The sequence below is a fragment of the Rhinolophus ferrumequinum genome, chromosome 5 (assembly GCF_004115265.2).
Source record: "Rhinolophus ferrumequinum isolate MPI-CBG mRhiFer1 chromosome 5, mRhiFer1_v1.p, whole genome shotgun sequence".
NCBI lineage: Eukaryota > Metazoa > Chordata > Mammalia > Chiroptera > Rhinolophidae > Rhinolophus > Rhinolophus ferrumequinum.
This window is the reverse complement of record NC_046288.1, coordinates 30,238,680-30,255,861: the sequence shown is the minus strand read 5'-3', so window position 1 is coordinate 30,255,861 and position 17,182 is coordinate 30,238,680. Positions and strand designations below refer to the sequence as shown.

General features: G+C 37.9%; 1 protein-coding gene across 2 annotated transcripts; it reads left to right on the top strand.

The window, feature by feature from the left end:
• The first annotated feature begins 4,416 nt into the window (after nucleotides 1-4,416).
• Nucleotides 4,417-16,913, top strand: LOC117022475 (cytochrome c oxidase assembly protein COX18, mitochondrial). 2 transcript variants are annotated; one of them, XM_033106555.1, is made up of 6 exons: nucleotides 4,417-4,905; nucleotides 6,057-6,157; nucleotides 8,186-8,349; nucleotides 8,964-9,085; nucleotides 10,915-11,022; nucleotides 13,697-16,913. In XM_033106555.1, exons 1-6 carry the CDS (start codon nucleotides 4,564-4,566, stop codon nucleotides 13,868-13,870), a joined length of 1,011 nt encoding a protein of 336 aa, XP_032962446.1. In that variant the 5' UTR covers nucleotides 4,417-4,563; the 3' UTR covers nucleotides 13,871-16,913. The 2 variants fall into 2 exon arrangements, with proteins under 2 accessions (XP_032962446.1, XP_032962445.1); XM_033106554.1 differs by having other exon boundaries at nucleotides 4,418-4,905; nucleotides 8,961-9,085; nucleotides 13,697-16,912.
• The last annotated feature ends 269 nt before the right edge of the window (nucleotides 16,914-17,182 follow it).

Below are 17,182 nucleotides of genomic sequence, written 5' to 3'. Positions count from 1 at the left end.
TAAACAATAACGTATCCAAGAAGAATGTGTCCTACCCTGTCTCATATGGAAAAATAAATTATATGGTTAAAATGTAAAAGAAAGGGAGTATAAAGGTCAAGTAATGTATGTATTGATCTGAATTTTTAAAATTAGACATAAATTTCACAGTGGTGAAACAGAACTAAAATTCAGATAAATCACCCACATTGACAATATTAAAATGGTTCCTTGGCTCTTCAAGTAAGTGAAATGATTTTTTTTACTCTGGTAGCCTGAATAGTAAAAACAAGATTTCTCAAACATTTCTTGAAGTTTGTAAACAACATACTTAACATCTTTTAATTTAGGAGGTGGTCTTAAAATGCATAAATTTGTTTTTCTACCTGTCTATGATTGATAACTAAATTTAGAGGAAAAGCTAGATGAGATCCTGCAAATAAATATAGCTATGAGATAAAATAGCACTTTACTAAGAAGAAAGGGGTGTAATGCTATTGAAGCGTGGATGACTTTTGCCACTATCCTATAATTTTTTGCTTAATTTGTTTCTGTGTTAACTAGGGTTATTTTCTAATTAAAATAATCCTGCTAGGTAACAGATACCACCCAATATTACAACACATGAGTTATATTGATGCACAAAGTAATTTCTTACGATGGGGTGTCTTAACTAAAAAAAGAGGAGAGAAAACCCTATATTTTCTTAACTTTAAAACTATGGGACTGGGATGTAGATTGGAGTGCTCCTTTTTTAGTTTTGGGGATCGTGCTTGTTAAGTACAATATCATGGTTTTCGAAGTCTGTACTAGGACCATTTTTTCAAATACATTTTTTATATTTCAGATGTAATGCAGTGCATTTTTATTTGAACAATAAAAAAAAGAAACAATCTTTTGAGACCATGCAGGTCTTTTTTCCCCCCTTTTTGAAAGTATGTGTAATTGCAGACTACATAACGTATTTCTTTTCTCTCTTTTAAGAAGTGACTTAACTCTTAGAAATAATACTTGGGTTAGTTTGCACCTTAAATCCCAAAATAGTTACTATCCCAATTATTGTGTAATCTGTTCCTACCAACCATTCCATTTTAGATATAATTTTATTGACCATGACTTTCAAACATATATTTCAACATATATTCACAAAAACTGATTTTAGTATTCATGTGAAATATATTTTTCCCTTCTGTTTGTCATTACTGTAAGGTTTATTTTATTAGTAATTGAAAATTAGGTTTTTGATAAATTACTACACTTACAGTCATTTTTATTCTCAGGAAAAAAAAGGGGGAGTAAATAGTTTACTAACTGTCTTGCTCTTCATGAAAATATTATTCCATCTTTTGACTCAAATGATATAAATACACATCTCATAAAAAATTACTTTGCACACTATATTATTCAATTTAGTTTTAAGATAATATGAAGTGTTAAACTAAACAGGGAAACTCAAGATCATAAAACTTTTTCAGATATTCTGATTTATTCAATCTATTCTAATTTTGATGTTTTTCAGAAATACTCCTTCCCACAAATCTGGCATTACAGAACAGAACATTTAAAGCATGCCCAAACTTCTTTTTAAATAAATTTTAAAATCAGGATTATTTTGAAATGATTGAACTATCAAAGGAAAACCAATTCACTTGTTACAAGTAATTATAATATCGAGTCAGTATTCCATTCAATGTGTTTTTACTCTAGATTAATGAATCTCTGCAGATAATTTTAATATTAATGTTTGGTATACTTATATTAAACTTTGTAAATTCTGCATGCTCCTGAACCTCTTAGGAAATGTACGTCCTGTTGATAAATACTTTCTTAAACAAGTCACAACACTCAAGGAGCTGGTGTTACTGTGAATTAACTGCTGTGAATTCCAGGTGACTGGAATTTAGGATGAGAGCATCATTAGTACTTTAATATAACCTACTATGCTACACCCCTTGATTACAAATATACCATCACTTGTATTTTGGGTAAGTGAACATAGAGAAAAATATGCCACTGTGGCTTTGACATAAATAAGAATTCCTTTATAATGTGACAGTTGGAATACAGGATTAATTATTATGTTGTAAGACGTTTCATACTACTGCCTTTAAATGAATTCGTTTTTGAAAGGTGAAAGCGAGTTTTGCATGCTCAATACTTAAGAACAAATGATTAGAAAGATGATACAAGAGGATGTTTTTCAGTAAAGAGGAAAAAACTATCTAGCTAGGTAGCTTTGGCTTTGAAAACTAATGCCTGAAAGAAATAAGAAAGAAAAAGAGGAATTAAACCTAAATGATTCCAAGATATCACATTTTTAACAATTGCTTGTGAAAATAAGTTATCTTTTAAAGTTTCTTTTGTCAAACATTTCAGAAGGCATATTTAGGAAATGAGAAATATAAATAACTGTACATACACAAGTATATACAGTTTATATGTATAATAGCCTATATTCCACTTTTGAGCTCCTATATTCAGCACTGTGATGGATAAGAATTTCAGAAACTGCAGAAAGAAAATTAAATACATAGTCTGGTTTTAAGGAGCTTAAAGTTTAAAAAATTAGTTGTGTGGCATAACAGTAATATGGAATATGCTAATCCTAAATATTGAACTTAAAAAATGTTTAAGTTCATTTGCAAAGTGTTAGAGTTGACATGATTTCAGTTGGTTGGTTTGCTCAATATTTGTATGGTCATCTTACATTATACCCTGCAACTCAAAATATCCAAGGTATCACAGTGTTGGTTGACCAGTACATACGTACACATTAGTGCTAATACTTTACTTTTGTATTGGGCCTTCGTAATTGACAGTTGTCCCCTCAACATTCCCTGTGAAGTAGATAGCAAGTTGTGTTCATCCCCCTTATGTGTGTTAAGAAATGTATGTCTATATGTATGAAATGAGCAGAAGTTAAATACTCAAATTTTATTTAGATCACAATATTCAAACATAAAACAATGGAACACTAAAATGGCAATATATTTAACCCCAATGAGTAGCAGAAAAGGTAGACCTACACTGATCAAAGAGGTCCCAGTCCTGACCACAGAAGGGTCTTAGGGAATTTAGCAATAGCTTGAATACTCTTGATTTAGATTACATGAACAGTGAATGTATAAATAACGGATTTTTCGTTTTAGGATTTTCTTTTAATTCTCTTTCTCCTGTTAGTAAAACGTCCTGTTAGTAAAAGGTCAGAGTACCTAGGCTTAAATGCCACAGTGTAAGGGCCTACTCCCACAGTCATCAGTTCTCAGGAAGGGGAGGAATGCAGCAGAAGTCGCTTCCACTATTTTTAGGTGAAGATACTTCCACTTAAAATTCGTTTTCATTTCAATAGCAGTAACCAGTTGCTTCTTTATAACTTAAAAGAATGGATAGGGAGATAGATCGGCAGCCTTTTTCATTTTAAAAGGAGAGTATATCGCATATATTGGGATGTGTGTGTTTAAACATTTAAAAAATCGTGTATGGATTTACCAATTTGAAGGAAGATGACTTACAGGGTCCACAAAAAAAGAGTTTCTGGTACCCTTGGGTAGATGCACAATGAAGCAGGAACAGTTGCTGCAGTTTGACATTACCCCAGAATTTTTTGGAGGCTTCTTTGTTTTAATCAACTGTTATTCAGTGCCACGCAATTTGGTTTCTAGGTCTAGGGGTGACCCTGCTGTGAAGAAATTCCACGTCATTCCAGTTAGCTGTTGCCAGGAAAACGAAACTATGTAGTTCATGTAGACTTCGCATGTTCCTTTTAACCGGATGACACTTTATGCTGCTTTTCTGACTTGAAAGCTTACATAGGATACATGTAAGCTGTAGTAAATATTTCACCGTACTGCCAGTGGTAATTCCCCTTATGTCAGAAAATTGTACTTTACCCTTAAGGGTTTTGCTCATATATATAGTGGGGAAAAAAAAAACACTAAAGGAAACTCAGTTTGTAGGTGGGGTTGAAAATGCTACCTGGAACAGATGAGCCAATTAAATGTTTACATCACAGACTGAATTATGCCCAGTGCAGAAGAGATGCTGATTAAAACTCAGGGTTGGTCAGAAATACACATCTCCCTCCAAGCTGGCTTTTCAGCAACTGGCAGTATAATCTATGTCGATCTCTAGCGGAAGCAATCAGGATACAGGTAAAGAGGTGGGGGGCTACCCTATGGTCACAAATACCACCCACCAAGCTGAACCCACGACAAACGCCACGGTTAGTTTAATAAGGAAAGGGAAAAGGCACATGGTGAAGACTGCCTTCACAAGGGAACAGGCCCCGCCCCCGCCTCCACAATTCCGGTTCGGCCTCTGAGGAGCGATACGCCAGCGGCGGGAAAGTTTCGTGTGTGCGCAGTAGGCCTGCCCAGTGCCGCGTGGGAAAGGCGGGACTTCCCTATCTCTACGTCATCTCCAGTGCGACGCAAAAGTCACTGGCTTGACTGGGAAGGTCAATAGTGGCTGTGGGCGAGCACGTGCTCACTTTATGTTCAGGGTTGCGGACGCATGCGCGTGGCGGCTTCGGAGGAGCGGTTCCTATTCTGAACCTGGGGTTTGGGGTTCAGCCCTGGCGCAGACATGCTGTGCCGGCTTGGCGGCAGGGGGCTGCGGCAGCTGTCTGCCCTGCAGCTGGGGGCCTGGGGCCCTCAACGTGCGCCCACCCCAGCTGGCGGCACTAAGCGCTCTGCTCTGCCACTGCGGGCAGTGGGTTCAGTCTCTGCAGTGAGCCCGGGCGGCGCGGGCGGCTGGTACGAGGCCCTGGCCACATCGGCGCCTGTGCGGGGCGCGGAGGAGCTGCTGCTCGGCGCACACACTGCCACGGGCCTGCCCTGGTGGGGCAGTATCCTCCTCACCACCCTGGCCCTGCGTGGCTCCGTCACGTTGCCCCTGGCGGCCTACCAGCACTACATTCTGGCTAAGGTGAGGGGCGCCGAGCCGCGCGTGGACCCTTCGCGTTCGCCTCGGCTGTGAGCGGTGATCTGCTGAACATCCCCGGATACTTCCGGAGTGCTTGGTATCAATCATCTGGAGCACTTCATTGCTAAGAAATTTAACCAGCATTGATGTGTGAAGTAAGAGATGTTTGGTGATGTACATGTCATTTTTTTTACCCTACTGGTCTTGTGCTCAAAGCACAAGTGGTTACTAAGCTTGTTGTTAGAGAATGAGAGATAAAAGAATCAGCAGAAGAAGTTGTATGGTGAAACCGACAAAATTACTTCCTTAGCGATTGTAACAGCCTGTATGTCTGCAGCATATTTCGTCCCCAAGTATTCCAGCTGATCTTTCTTATTAGAAAAAACTAAGCTAGCAGTTTGCAAGCTTTATTCAAGCGGTACCACCCACAAGTCTGTGTCTGGTAATTCTTAGCCACGTGATCTTCAGTACTTCCTTATCTTTTCTGTGGAATCAATAGTAATACCTTCCTGCTCTATTTTACAATGTTATGAGAGCAAATCAGATAGTAGAGGTTAAAGTGCACTGAAAGCAAAGTATTACTCAAAGGTGAGACTTCAAAAATAATGGCTTTCATGTTTTAAGATTATTATCATTAGGGAGAAAAACCCAGAAACAAAACAGGAAGGGAATCATTAGCATCATTAATGCAGTGAGCTACTTTACAGAAAGAGTTACAGAGCAGATATAAATGCGGTATATGGCTGTCACAAAGCATATTAAAGACTCTTAATTAATAGATGTCTGTTTTTTCAGTTTAAGTGACGGAAATCCAGGGATGAAACATAAAAGTGCAGGGTGCAGTTCTCATTTAATCCTTATAATCCTGCAAAGTAGGTGCTGTTAGACATTTTATATATGAGGGAAAATGATCTTAGTGGTTAAGTAACTTGCCCAAGGTCATACAGCTAAGTGTACAATCTGGAATTTGAATTTGGTTGTAACTGAGGATACCTTAAGCAAATTAACATCTTATGCTTAGACTTAAGGTTTCTTGACATGATCATTACACCACATTTTTAAATGAGTTGAGGGAATAGGAAATGAAATTATCAGTAGTAATGAATAAAGATCCTTTATATGCTCATAACAAATTCTGCTTTTTCTTTAGCTAGGTGGAAAATTTGCAGCCAGAAATAAAAAACATTGCAAGGCATCTTAACCAGGAAGTTGCAGTTCGTGCAAATCAGTTGGGGTGGTCCAAAAGAGTTGCCAGGTAAGCTAATTCTATGCATATAAGACTGTGAATACACACACGCACTCACACTCACACACGATTTTAATTATACATTAATATAAGATGTGGTTTGTTGTAGCTTTAGCAGCAAAATAGTTATTTTTACTCTTTAGTATCTTAATAAGTTTTTGTGGCATAATAGTTTTATATACTGACTGAAAGCAAAGAAATGGAGAAACACGGATAATAAGGTCAAGTTTCTTGCTCCTGAGGGACTCCAGCCTACTAAAAAAGACTTGAAATCAAATAATGACTGAATTAAGTACTATCGGAAAGGTTTTTGTGCAAGGAGCTGGGTCATCATGGAAAGTCAGGGAAGGCTTCACAGGATAAAGATACCGTGCCAGTCTGTTGGGATTTTAGTCAACAAGTGATAAAGATTATTTACAAACTTGACCTTTTTAAAAAGATAACAGTAGGCAATAGATCATAGAAATGAGGCAGTAGAAAATGTGAATGTCATGATAGAAGCAACTGGATAGCCAGGGTACTGTCCATCCACTGTAGTTACTTTGTGTAGTTGTCTGCATGGGTTCTTAGAAAGCCGTTACCCAAGGGTGTTTGCCCATGCTGCAGTCATCCACTGGGAACTTCTAAGTTCTCTTGCTTCAATCAACCTAAGCTACTACTTAGTTTCCCAAATTCTTATCCTTATTACTCTGAAAAGTGTTCACCATTTCACACCAGTGAGAAAAATAAGGGCTTTGTAATATAAATATGTATTCCTATAGGTATAGTTATTCATATTGTTTTTATATAGGTGTAAATTTGCCAACTGTCTTCAATAGGAAATTGCTGTCTCTTTAGTGTTAAAAAGACCTGACATTTAAAAGTCATTGTGGTGGTTTAGTGTCTTTATGTGATAAAATTGGCAAACCTATAGTTTTGAAGTTTTACTGATCTGATAAATCTCAGAACTACAAGTGTAGGCCAAAGAACAAGTTAGTAGCTGCTCACCAGGGTTATAAATGCAGCTAGATATGACCATGGTACCTTGCCTATGCAGCACTGGCAGGATGATTGTCTAGCTATATCCTTACACAGATGGGTGGCTCTGTAGGAGGACACATCTGAGGGTTTCCTGGATTTTCAATGGGACTGAGTCTTGAAGGATGAACGGGAGTTTGTCAGGTAACAGCCACAATAGTGGGCTATCTGCACAGATGACGTAATAATTTCCAAATGCATGCTGATGTGAAAGTCTGATGTGTTGGATGACCTAAGTAATTCAGGCACCAGAATATACAGGTGTCTGTAGAAGAGTAACAAGATATAAAGTTGGAAGAGTAGACAGAGGCTAAATTACAAAGAGCCTGGAATGTCAGTGTGTACTGTCTTAATTCAATACGCTGTAATTCGATTAAATTCAGCAGACCTATGGATGCCTACCGTGTACAAAAATGCTGCAAGACATTTAGAGATGAACGAGACCTAATACTTGGACCTTCAAGGAGACTATAGGCTGAAAGGTAGACTTAAGACAAGAACTAATACGGTTAACAGAGAAACAGGTTAAGAAAATCTTCATGAAAGAGATGATTGAAGAATGGAGACCATTTTGACAGGCCAAGAGCATACACTGTACAAAACCACGTTGCTACAGAAAATATATTCAGGGAATCAAGTAATTGAGCTTGGCAGGAGTAGAGGGGTTTGAGTAAACTGTGCTTTCACCTTTAGTATCTCTGATAGAGATTGTGGTCATAACATAGTGGTGCAGTTTCATTTAGTATTGCCTACTTGGCCCAAGACCACGATGGACAAAGCCTATAGTCTGACAAGGTCAGATTATTGCACTGTAATTCGAGTACATTGCCAGAGATTTTTCAGTAAAAGGCTTTGTCTTTTGTTTAGGCAGTCCCTTATGGCTGTGACAGCTAAAAATCCTACACAAATTCTTCAGCCAGTAACCAGACATGGCTGTATTTGTACTGCGGTATGAAGCACTGTTAGTCGTCAGATGACATTTTTCTTCTTCCCTTTTTTCCCCCTCTTCCCTCAAACTAGGCTCACTTATCTAAAGAATATGCGGAGGCTTGTTTCAGAGCTGTATGTTCGGGATAACTGCCACCCTTTCAAAGCCACAGTGTTGGTGTGGATTCAGCTTCCAATGTGGATCTTCATGTCTGTTGCTCTGCGGAATTTTAGCACAGGGGCAGCACATGCACAAGGTAGTTACAGAATCTGTTTCCGCCAAATAGTTCTCTACTATTGTCTTGGTACTCTAAAGCAAACACAAAACCATGCTTCTCATAATGAGAATACTTTAACCATCTTCCTATAAAGGGTATAAGTATAGAATTCAAAATAGTAAGTGGAAGTAAACTAGCTGTGTTCAGAAAACAAATCTAGGAAGGACAGCAGTAATCCTGCTTCTTGGAGGTCATAATAAAATTAGTGTTATTGGTTTCCTAGCCAAAAAGAACAAGTTAGTAGCTTATAAAATTAAAAGACCAGAAAAGCTTTCACAGTTACAAGTGTAAACATTAATTAAGAAACCATATCAACAAAAGCATTTGTTTTTAACTTCCACTTAAAGGCATTTAAGTCTGGAAAGATTACTGCTATGTATCTTTATACTCTCTACATCAGTTTGCTGCAGAAAGCTGCTTACCTTTCAGTACAGAAAGGACTAATTTGTGTTGTGGAATGAAAATAGCCTGAATAAAACCAGTTCAAGTCTTTAGTGTGAGGGATACCTTATTGGAATTATCATACTATTTATGTCTTGTAGATTTCTTTTTGCTGTTTTTAGAAATTTTTTTATTTATAAAACTTTCAGCAGGTTTTTCTGTTCAGGAGCAGTTAGCTACTGGCGGGGTCCTGTGGTTTCCTGACCTCACTGCACTGGATTCCACGTGGATTCTGCCTGTCTCCCTTGGTGTCATCAACTTATTAATAGTAGAGGTCAGTGGTTTTAAATGCATTTGTTTGCCATTTAAATCATTAGATTTTTGTTGTTGCTCTTCTGACATGAAATTTAAATGTGACTGAGTTGGTGGTGATAGCTCTGAACTAGAATGTAGACTCCTTGGTTTCTTGTCGCAGATCAGCCATTGACAAATTAATGTCTTAATGTCTGTCTTAGGCCAATTTCTTAACCTCTTGGTGATCGTGAGGGGTGGGGTGGTGAGTTAGAATTCTCATTAATTAAAATAAGAAAGCTGAATTAGAATACTTTCAAAGTCTCAGCTTTAAAATTATATGATTCTAATACATTTAATTTTGTGGTTTGCTTTTGGTGAAGAGTGATTAAGATGCCTAATCAATCTGGTTTTAATCCCACAATACATTGGTGTTTTTAATGCATGTTTAATATGTAAATTTGTAGGGAGGGAACACAGTCGGTACCTGACTGCCATTTTTTAGCTCTATGTCCTTAGAAAAACCATAGAACTTCCTTATAAGATGGAGTGGAAAAACACATATAAAATGTGACCTCTCAGCCATCCAAGTCTTACCATTATGCCATGCTCCTTTACACAGCAGTGTAGGGGAAGCATGCCTTTAATTTCAGAAAGAGTTGTCCTCAGACGCTGAGTGGAACATAGACTCTTTGAAGTGGAAGAAATGATCCACCTCAGTCGAGATCGCGCAGACCTCATGTCCCCTGGTCTCTCAGAAATCTAATCCACCCCTTTTTTAGACGCGAGAAATGAAGATGATACTGTAAGATGTTGTTGGGTGGAAGTTTCTTGAGGAAATACTCCAGGTGTAGTCTTAAGTGTGTTTCCCTAGGAGCACCTAGCTGAGTCCTGTGAGTGTGACTGATACTTGGTGAACATTTGTTAGAAAGAAGGAAGTGATAAACACAAGGTCACCATGGATTAATGTCAGTCTTTCCTTTATACCATCTGCCAACGCAGCATGCGTGTGTTTAGTAAAAGCTTATTCTTCCTTAATATACACCATGTGCCAGGCACTATTTTAAGCAGTTTACATGAATTAACTCATTTAATTAGACTAATCCTGTGATGTAGGTACTATTACTATCCCCATTTTAAGGTGGAGAAATGAGGCACAGAAAGATGAAGTACATTGTGCAAAGTCACATCATCACTATGTGAGTATACAGGGTTGCCATGTGAACCTAGGTAGTGTAGGCCTCGAGTCTGTGCTCGTAATCATTATGCTGTGCTGCCTCTTAATAAATCATTCATAAATTATAACTGCTCTTTTCCTAGCCTTGGTTCTTCCCCTGAATCCATGTAGCCAGATCACAAACCTTTGAGATACCAAGTTCCTTCTTTATGCCTGGCACTGTACTTAAGTGCCAAAAAACAAGGGTAATGTTTCATACCTACTATCTATCTTGAGGGTCTTTCAGTCTTACAATCTTTTTCTTTAATGTTTATTTTTCAATTACAGTTGACATACAATATTATATTAGTTTCAGGTATACAACGTAGTGATTCGACATTTATATAACTTATGAAGTGATCACCCCCAGTCTTACAAATCTTCAAAAAACATTGACTTGTAAAAATTATGCTGTGATTCTGTTTAATATAGCTGAATCTCTTTATTGCTATTTATTGAAGCTACATTGTAAGAATTCTGCATAATTAAGTTTTTTAAGAGACAATCAACCAAATTTATCAGTTTTATTTTTATTTTTTTTGCTTTTATTAAAATATAAGTAGAGGCCAATCAAAAATCAGTTTGTATTTTAAAGCTTGTCTAATTTCATATGCATTTTAATAATCATTATATTTGTATATATTCTACCCCTTCAGATTTTTGCTCTGCAAAAAATTGGAATGTCTCGTTTTCAGACGTATATGACATACTTTCTCCGGGCGGTGTCAGTATTAATGATTCCAGTCGCTGCAACAGTACCGTCAGTAAGTAAGCACAAGCATTGTGTGTAGCTTGTGCGAAATCCTGTCTCTTACTTAGACTGGCTGGGATTCTGCCTCTCTGTTGAGCTTCCTCTGAATACTCAGCCTTACCAGTTTCTGAATTTCTATAATAACCAATCTACTGTCTCTGTTACCAAATGACACGTAAATGTTTCTTGGGATTGGTTAATCCTCCTTTATGTAAATGTGGGTTAACTGTCTTACTAAATCAAACTCTCTTTAATCTTGCAAAGTACCTTGCACAGTACTATAGACAAAGTATTTGCTCTGTTTGATTAGTTGAAATATTGAATTCTTTTTGTTTACATAGACTGGACCTAGGAATTTAGCACTTAAAAAAGAAAGAAAACTTTGTGCCCAGTCTCTATGGGTTCGTATGTAATACTGTTTAACCTCATACAGTTCTATGAGATAGATACACTTGTCCCCATCTATATGTAATTAAACTCGATAGAAATAGAAAAAGAAATAGTTATGTTTGTAGTTATTTCATATGCTTAGTCTTTTTCTTATTTCTCAGGGATTCCTTAGTGCTAAGAGGACAGAAGCTGTGTCAGGTAAAGCTCTGCCTCTGCTCAGAGCCGACACAGAGACCGTAAAGTAGAATTCATTTACTGCTGGTAGTTAGGGTTATATCAGCATATATAAAAGTTCTTTACATTACTTGTCTTAGGAATCTGAAACAGTATGTTTTCATCATCAAAAATGCATTTTTAAAGCTGTCTCTTGGATAGAATATTGTCATTAATCCTGTGTAAAAATAAGTAAGTTTTCACATTCTAAAATAGACATCATAATGTCTGAAAAGTAATGAAATTACATCAAGTGCCTATTATAGAACTTTTCATGTAATAGTAGTATTATTCTAAAGTGCCCTGTAAAAATAGAACAATACAGATTCACTACATTTCTGGAGAGAAATAATACCAACTATAACTGAGGAAACCCCCACCCCAGATCAAATAAAATAGGAGCAGTGAAGTTTTGGTCGGGAACTGGATTCAGAGTGAGTAACAGAGATCTAAAAAAAAGTGTCTTAAATACCCCAAAGTTTATTCTCTCAAATATAGGAAATTCAGAGTTAGGCAGTTCAGTATAGAGTTGATGTTGCAGCTCTATGAAAGTATGAGAGACCTGGCCTGCTTCTTTTCTCTCTTACTGCTCCATCATCCACGGTCTAATTTCTATCCTTAAGGCCACAGTATGGCTGTGATGGCTGCTGGAGCTTCTCATGTTGCCGGAGTGGTAAAAGGGTACTTCAGGTGCTGTCAGCCCCTTTTAAGGAGCCTTGCCAGATGTCCCACCAAACACTTGTGCTTACATCTTAGTTATGTGGCCACACCTAATTACGGGAGAGGCTGGGGTGTACTCTTTATTTTAGGTGGTAGTATACCCAACTAAAAATTAGTCCTTTATTACTAAGGAAGAAGAACAAGTTTCAGTAGACAACTTGTAGTCTGTGTAATTGGGTTCGGGGTACCTTAGTGGATAAATCAGATGTTGATGATGATAACTAGCATTTAGTTAATATTGACTTTATGCCAGACACTATTTAAAACAGTTTACACATATTAGCTCATGTTATTCTCCTAACAATGCACTGAAGTGGGTGCTATTATAGTCTCCACTTTAGTGATGAAGAAACTTAAGCACAAAGAGGTGAAGTAACTCATCCAAGGTCACACATTATTAGGTGGCAGAGTCTTAACACACATCCAGGCAGTTTCGCTCCTGCTCTTGACTACTAGGCTAATTTGCCTTTGATTATATGTTACTTGCTGGCCCTAAAAACTTGCTTTTGGTACAAATGCACATGCTTAATATAGGTCACATACTGTGCTTTGCACTTTATGTGAATTACCTCGTTTATTCCTCACAGCAACCTTCTGCGATAGGTATAGTTCTGTGCATATTTTATAAATGAAGAAACTGAAACATGTGCATATTTTATAAATGAAGAAACTGAAACAGAAAAAAAAATAACTTACCCAAAGTCAAATAAATGGAATTCAGATTCAAGCAATTTGACTCCAGGGCCCAGACTCAGCCACCACACGGTTGTGCCTCTGGGGCCTGATTACCTTTTGATGCCAAAGAGAAGTTTGGAACAGATGTATGTATGGGAATATTTAGAGAGGCTGCAGAAAATTCAAGATAATGCCGAGACTACATGTCTCAGAAAAAGCCAAAGAACGCATTCCTGACTACACGTAGAAACTGGTACTAGAAAAGTTTGGAAGATAGATGACTATAGGGAAGAAAATGAGGTCTAGGAAGGCTAAGTTTGCCATCATTAGTGGTCATGTCCCCAGTAACCTGCCTCCAGGATAGCAGCTTCTCAGGACTCTTGGTGGGGAAGAGGCGTGTGTAAGTGCCAAAGCAGGCAGCCAGATCTCTCTTGGGCCTCTGGGAGCTGCTCTCTGTCATCTACTTTCTATCATGAATACCTCTCCTTGTGCTTTTTGTTCGCTTTTTGGTCTTCCTTTCATCCTTCTTTCTTACCTATTAGATCCCTTCAGGTATCTGATGGCCACTGCAGATCTTGTTCGGTCTTGGTCTACTTCTTTTTACACACAATTTTCTGCCTGTCTCCGGAGCTTGCTTTCCTTGGAGAATGGAGAGGTGCTAACATTCATGTCCTTTCTTCTTTTTACAGTCGATTGTTCTCTACTGGTTATGCTCCAGCTTCATGGGCCTTTCACAGAACTTACTGCTGCGTTCTCCTAGGTTTCGCCAACTTTGCCGAATACCATTGACCAAGGGAGATTCAGACACTCCTTATAAGGACCTCTTTGCTGCCTTTTACTCCAAGTTCATTTCAAGAAAATGATACACTTTTCAGTGATTTTGAAACAGAAGTGTCACTACCACCTTAATATATTTAAAAGATTTAGAAATTCAGATATGATTTAATTGGCCTGTATTTCAAATGAACTCTGAAGTACTGTAGGTCAAGATATAATCGAGATATATTTGACAGTACTTAAAATCTTTTAAGTGCTAGAAATGTATGTATAATTATGTGCAAAGAATACACAAGTGGAGCTGAAGTGTCTAGCTCTGTTTGGAAAATTACAACTTGCTAGAGATGCTAGAACTTTGGAGAACAGGACTAGATACTGACTGATGTTAAATTGTACTAAACTGTCCCACATATTAAAATTTTATAAAGTAAGAGAATCCAATGAGGTGGTTTTTGAAATTTGGACGTGTGAAGCATCATAGATCTGTTTGAGCATCTGATAAAGCCATGGTCAGAAAAATCAAAGGACTTACAATATGAGGGCCTTCACTGACCACCCCCCTGAAGGCCTTCTGATAACTCTTGGTTAAGAAGTCTTACTCTAATGAAACATAGATCGACTATGAATTAATGTGTGATTTTGTGAAAATGGACTTGAGATACATGCAGTAGAGTAGTCCGTGCTTGCAAGGAAGTAACCTAATGTGGTAGGTGATGTTGCTTCTCAACTATGCTCTGAGAGAATACAAAGTGTACATTCCTTTTCCTATAAGAAATCTGGAATACAAAATATGGAACTAAGGACTGCTAGAGACCAAAGTGAAAAATCTTAAGCACTAAATTTGTTTAGTCAAAGGAGAATAAACCAGAAGAGCGGCTACCTATTAGGGAAGTGATTTTATAAACCATTGTTTATTTGGAAGATACTCTAATGGGTTTAAACTATGGTAGATGTTTAATACAGGAAAAATTGGCAGGTAATGTAAATTATAGACCCAGTTTGTTTATTTAACTTGAAAAGACGATTAAGTTTGGTTAAGATAGTTAGGAATAAATTTGACAAGGCATTTGCGATTATAAATTATACATTTTCACCGAGTTGGAATGTGAACCTGATTCTGAGATGCCCTATTATCCCATCTCATGTTTTACAGTAAAATAAAAACGAAAGTGAAATTAATTAGTCGTTTCTTGAGTGAGGTCTATTATATCTTAGCCAATTAGGTTGTCATGTTACTACAGCTCACTGAGAATTTAGAGGTAGGAATTGAGACTAGCTTCTCTTTTCCTGACTTCCCAGCCCTAGTTTATGGCTGCCATATTGAGAAAACCATGCTTCCCAATCATAGTGAAGGAATTGAAACTCACGTGCAGTCAATTTTTATTATTCGCAGATTTCATATTTGCCAATTTGCCTACTTGGTAAAATTTATTTGTAACCCCTAAATCAATACAGTGCTTTTGATGTCTTTCTTGGACACACAGTGTAGCAAAAAATTTGAGTCACCTGAGGCACATCTTCCCAACAAGGTCAAACAAGGCAGCACTGTGCCTTCATGTTTCAGCTCTCAAACTAAACAAGTGTCCTTTTTGTGCTATGTTTTTTTTCTCATTTTTGTGCCTCACTTGGTGATTTCGCTATTTATAATGGCCTCCGAGTGTCATGCTGAAGTGCTGTCTAGTGTTCTAATCACATGAAGGCTGTGATGTTTTTTAAGGAGAAAATACCTGCATTAGATAAGCTTCATTCAGGCATGAGTTCTGTTGGCCAAGAGTTTGGTGTTAATGAATCAACACTATGTTGTATTGATAGTTGACAGAAATGTGACCGGAGGCTTGCAGGATCAGAACCCTGTGTATTCTTTAGGAGCAATGGTTCAGTATTCTCTAATTCAGTGTTTGTGATGACTTAATAGGACCTAACAACCTTGAATAACAAGAACTGACCATTTGCAACATTTACAATCAAGAAAGCAGGAGCAAAAATGTGTGTGCTGGTTGTGTTAACAGCAAAAAGAGGAGAGAGCTTTCCAACGTGGACCCGGCAGGATAGCTCCCTCACAGAAGGGCAGTGAGAAGAAGAAGGGCCATTCTGCCATCAACGAGGTAGTGACCAGGGAATAAATACACCATCAACATTGACAAGCGCATCCATGGAGTGGGTTTCAAGAAGCGTGCCCCTCGGGTACTCAGATCCGGAAATTTATCATGAAGGAGATGGGAACCCCAGATGTGCACATTGACAGCAGACTCAACAAAGCTGTCTGGGCCAAAGGAATAAGGAATATCCCATACTGCATCTGGGTGTGGTTGTCCAGAAAACAATGAGGAGGAAAATTCACCAAATAATCTCTACGTACCTGTCACCACTTTCAAAAACCTACAAATAGTTAACGTGGATATACTGATTGTCAAATAAAGTTATAAAACACTCTCCCCACACACACAAAAAAAATTGTGGCTATCTCTGGAATAAGTTGACCCTTGTTACTGTGTTTCCCCGAAAATAAAGATCGGGTCTTATATTCATTTTTGTTCCAAAAGACGCATTAGGGCTTATGTTCAGGGAATGTCATCCTGAAAAATCATGCTAGGGCTTATTTTCGGGGAAACACGATATGTGTGTCATTGTGTACTGGTTCAGATATTTTTCTTGGAATAAAAGAAGTCAGCCCCTTCCTTTGTCCTACTCAAATTTGTCACTTTCTTAAAAGTAAAAAATAAAGGAATGTTTGGCTCCCCCTTTTCAATTATGTGAATCTCATGTGCATACTTTACCTTGTTTTCTGTGATTCCCTTTGATTTCAAATTGTACATTTGTATCTTTTCAAATGGACGTTTTACCTAGTTTACTATTGCTCTCCCATTTTCAAACTTTTTGAATTGCTTTTCAAATATATACATTAAGTTTATCTGAGAATACAAGGCCCTTCCTTCCAGACCTCAGTTTCTGCTGGGATGGGGGTGGTTGGGATCTTGGGATATACTCCTGTATAAAGAAAACTGGTGTGTTATGAACTGAGTTCGATCAATCAATCACCTGACTTCAGGCTGGTAAATAATCCCCTCATTTCTTTCTCCAGGCAGATTTTATAATAAATAGCAAGTCATATTTCAAGTCTGTGATCTTTGATCTTATTTCCCCAACAGTTCGTCGTAGTCTGGAGCACTTCCAGTACCTGAGGTCAGAGGAGGTAGGTACTAAATGCAGGCACAGGACACCCTGCTGTTAAGATCCCTTAACAACATCTGTCAGCTGCTTCTATAGAGACTGCTGCTGAGGGACTCCAGGCACAGCTCTGTTCTGGGCCCTGCAGAGTTCAGGAAACCTTTTGTCTTTCCAGGCAGCACCATAGTCTGTGTGTCTGTGCCTTTCTCTCCCTGAAAGGGGATCTTTTT

Coding starts and splice junctions, on each gene's coding strand:
- LOC117022475 (XM_033106554.1), top strand. CDS start 4,564: ATGCTGTGCCGGCTTGGCGGCAGGGGGCTGCGGCAGCTGTCTGCCCTG. Junction 4,906..6,056: donor AGCACTACATTCTGGCTAAG/GTGAGGGGCGCC, acceptor TTCTTTAGCTAG/GTGGAAAATTTGCAGCCAGA. Junction 6,158..8,185: donor TGGTCCAAAAGAGTTGCCAG/GTAAGCTAATTC, acceptor CCCTCAAACTAG/GCTCACTTATCTAAAGAATA.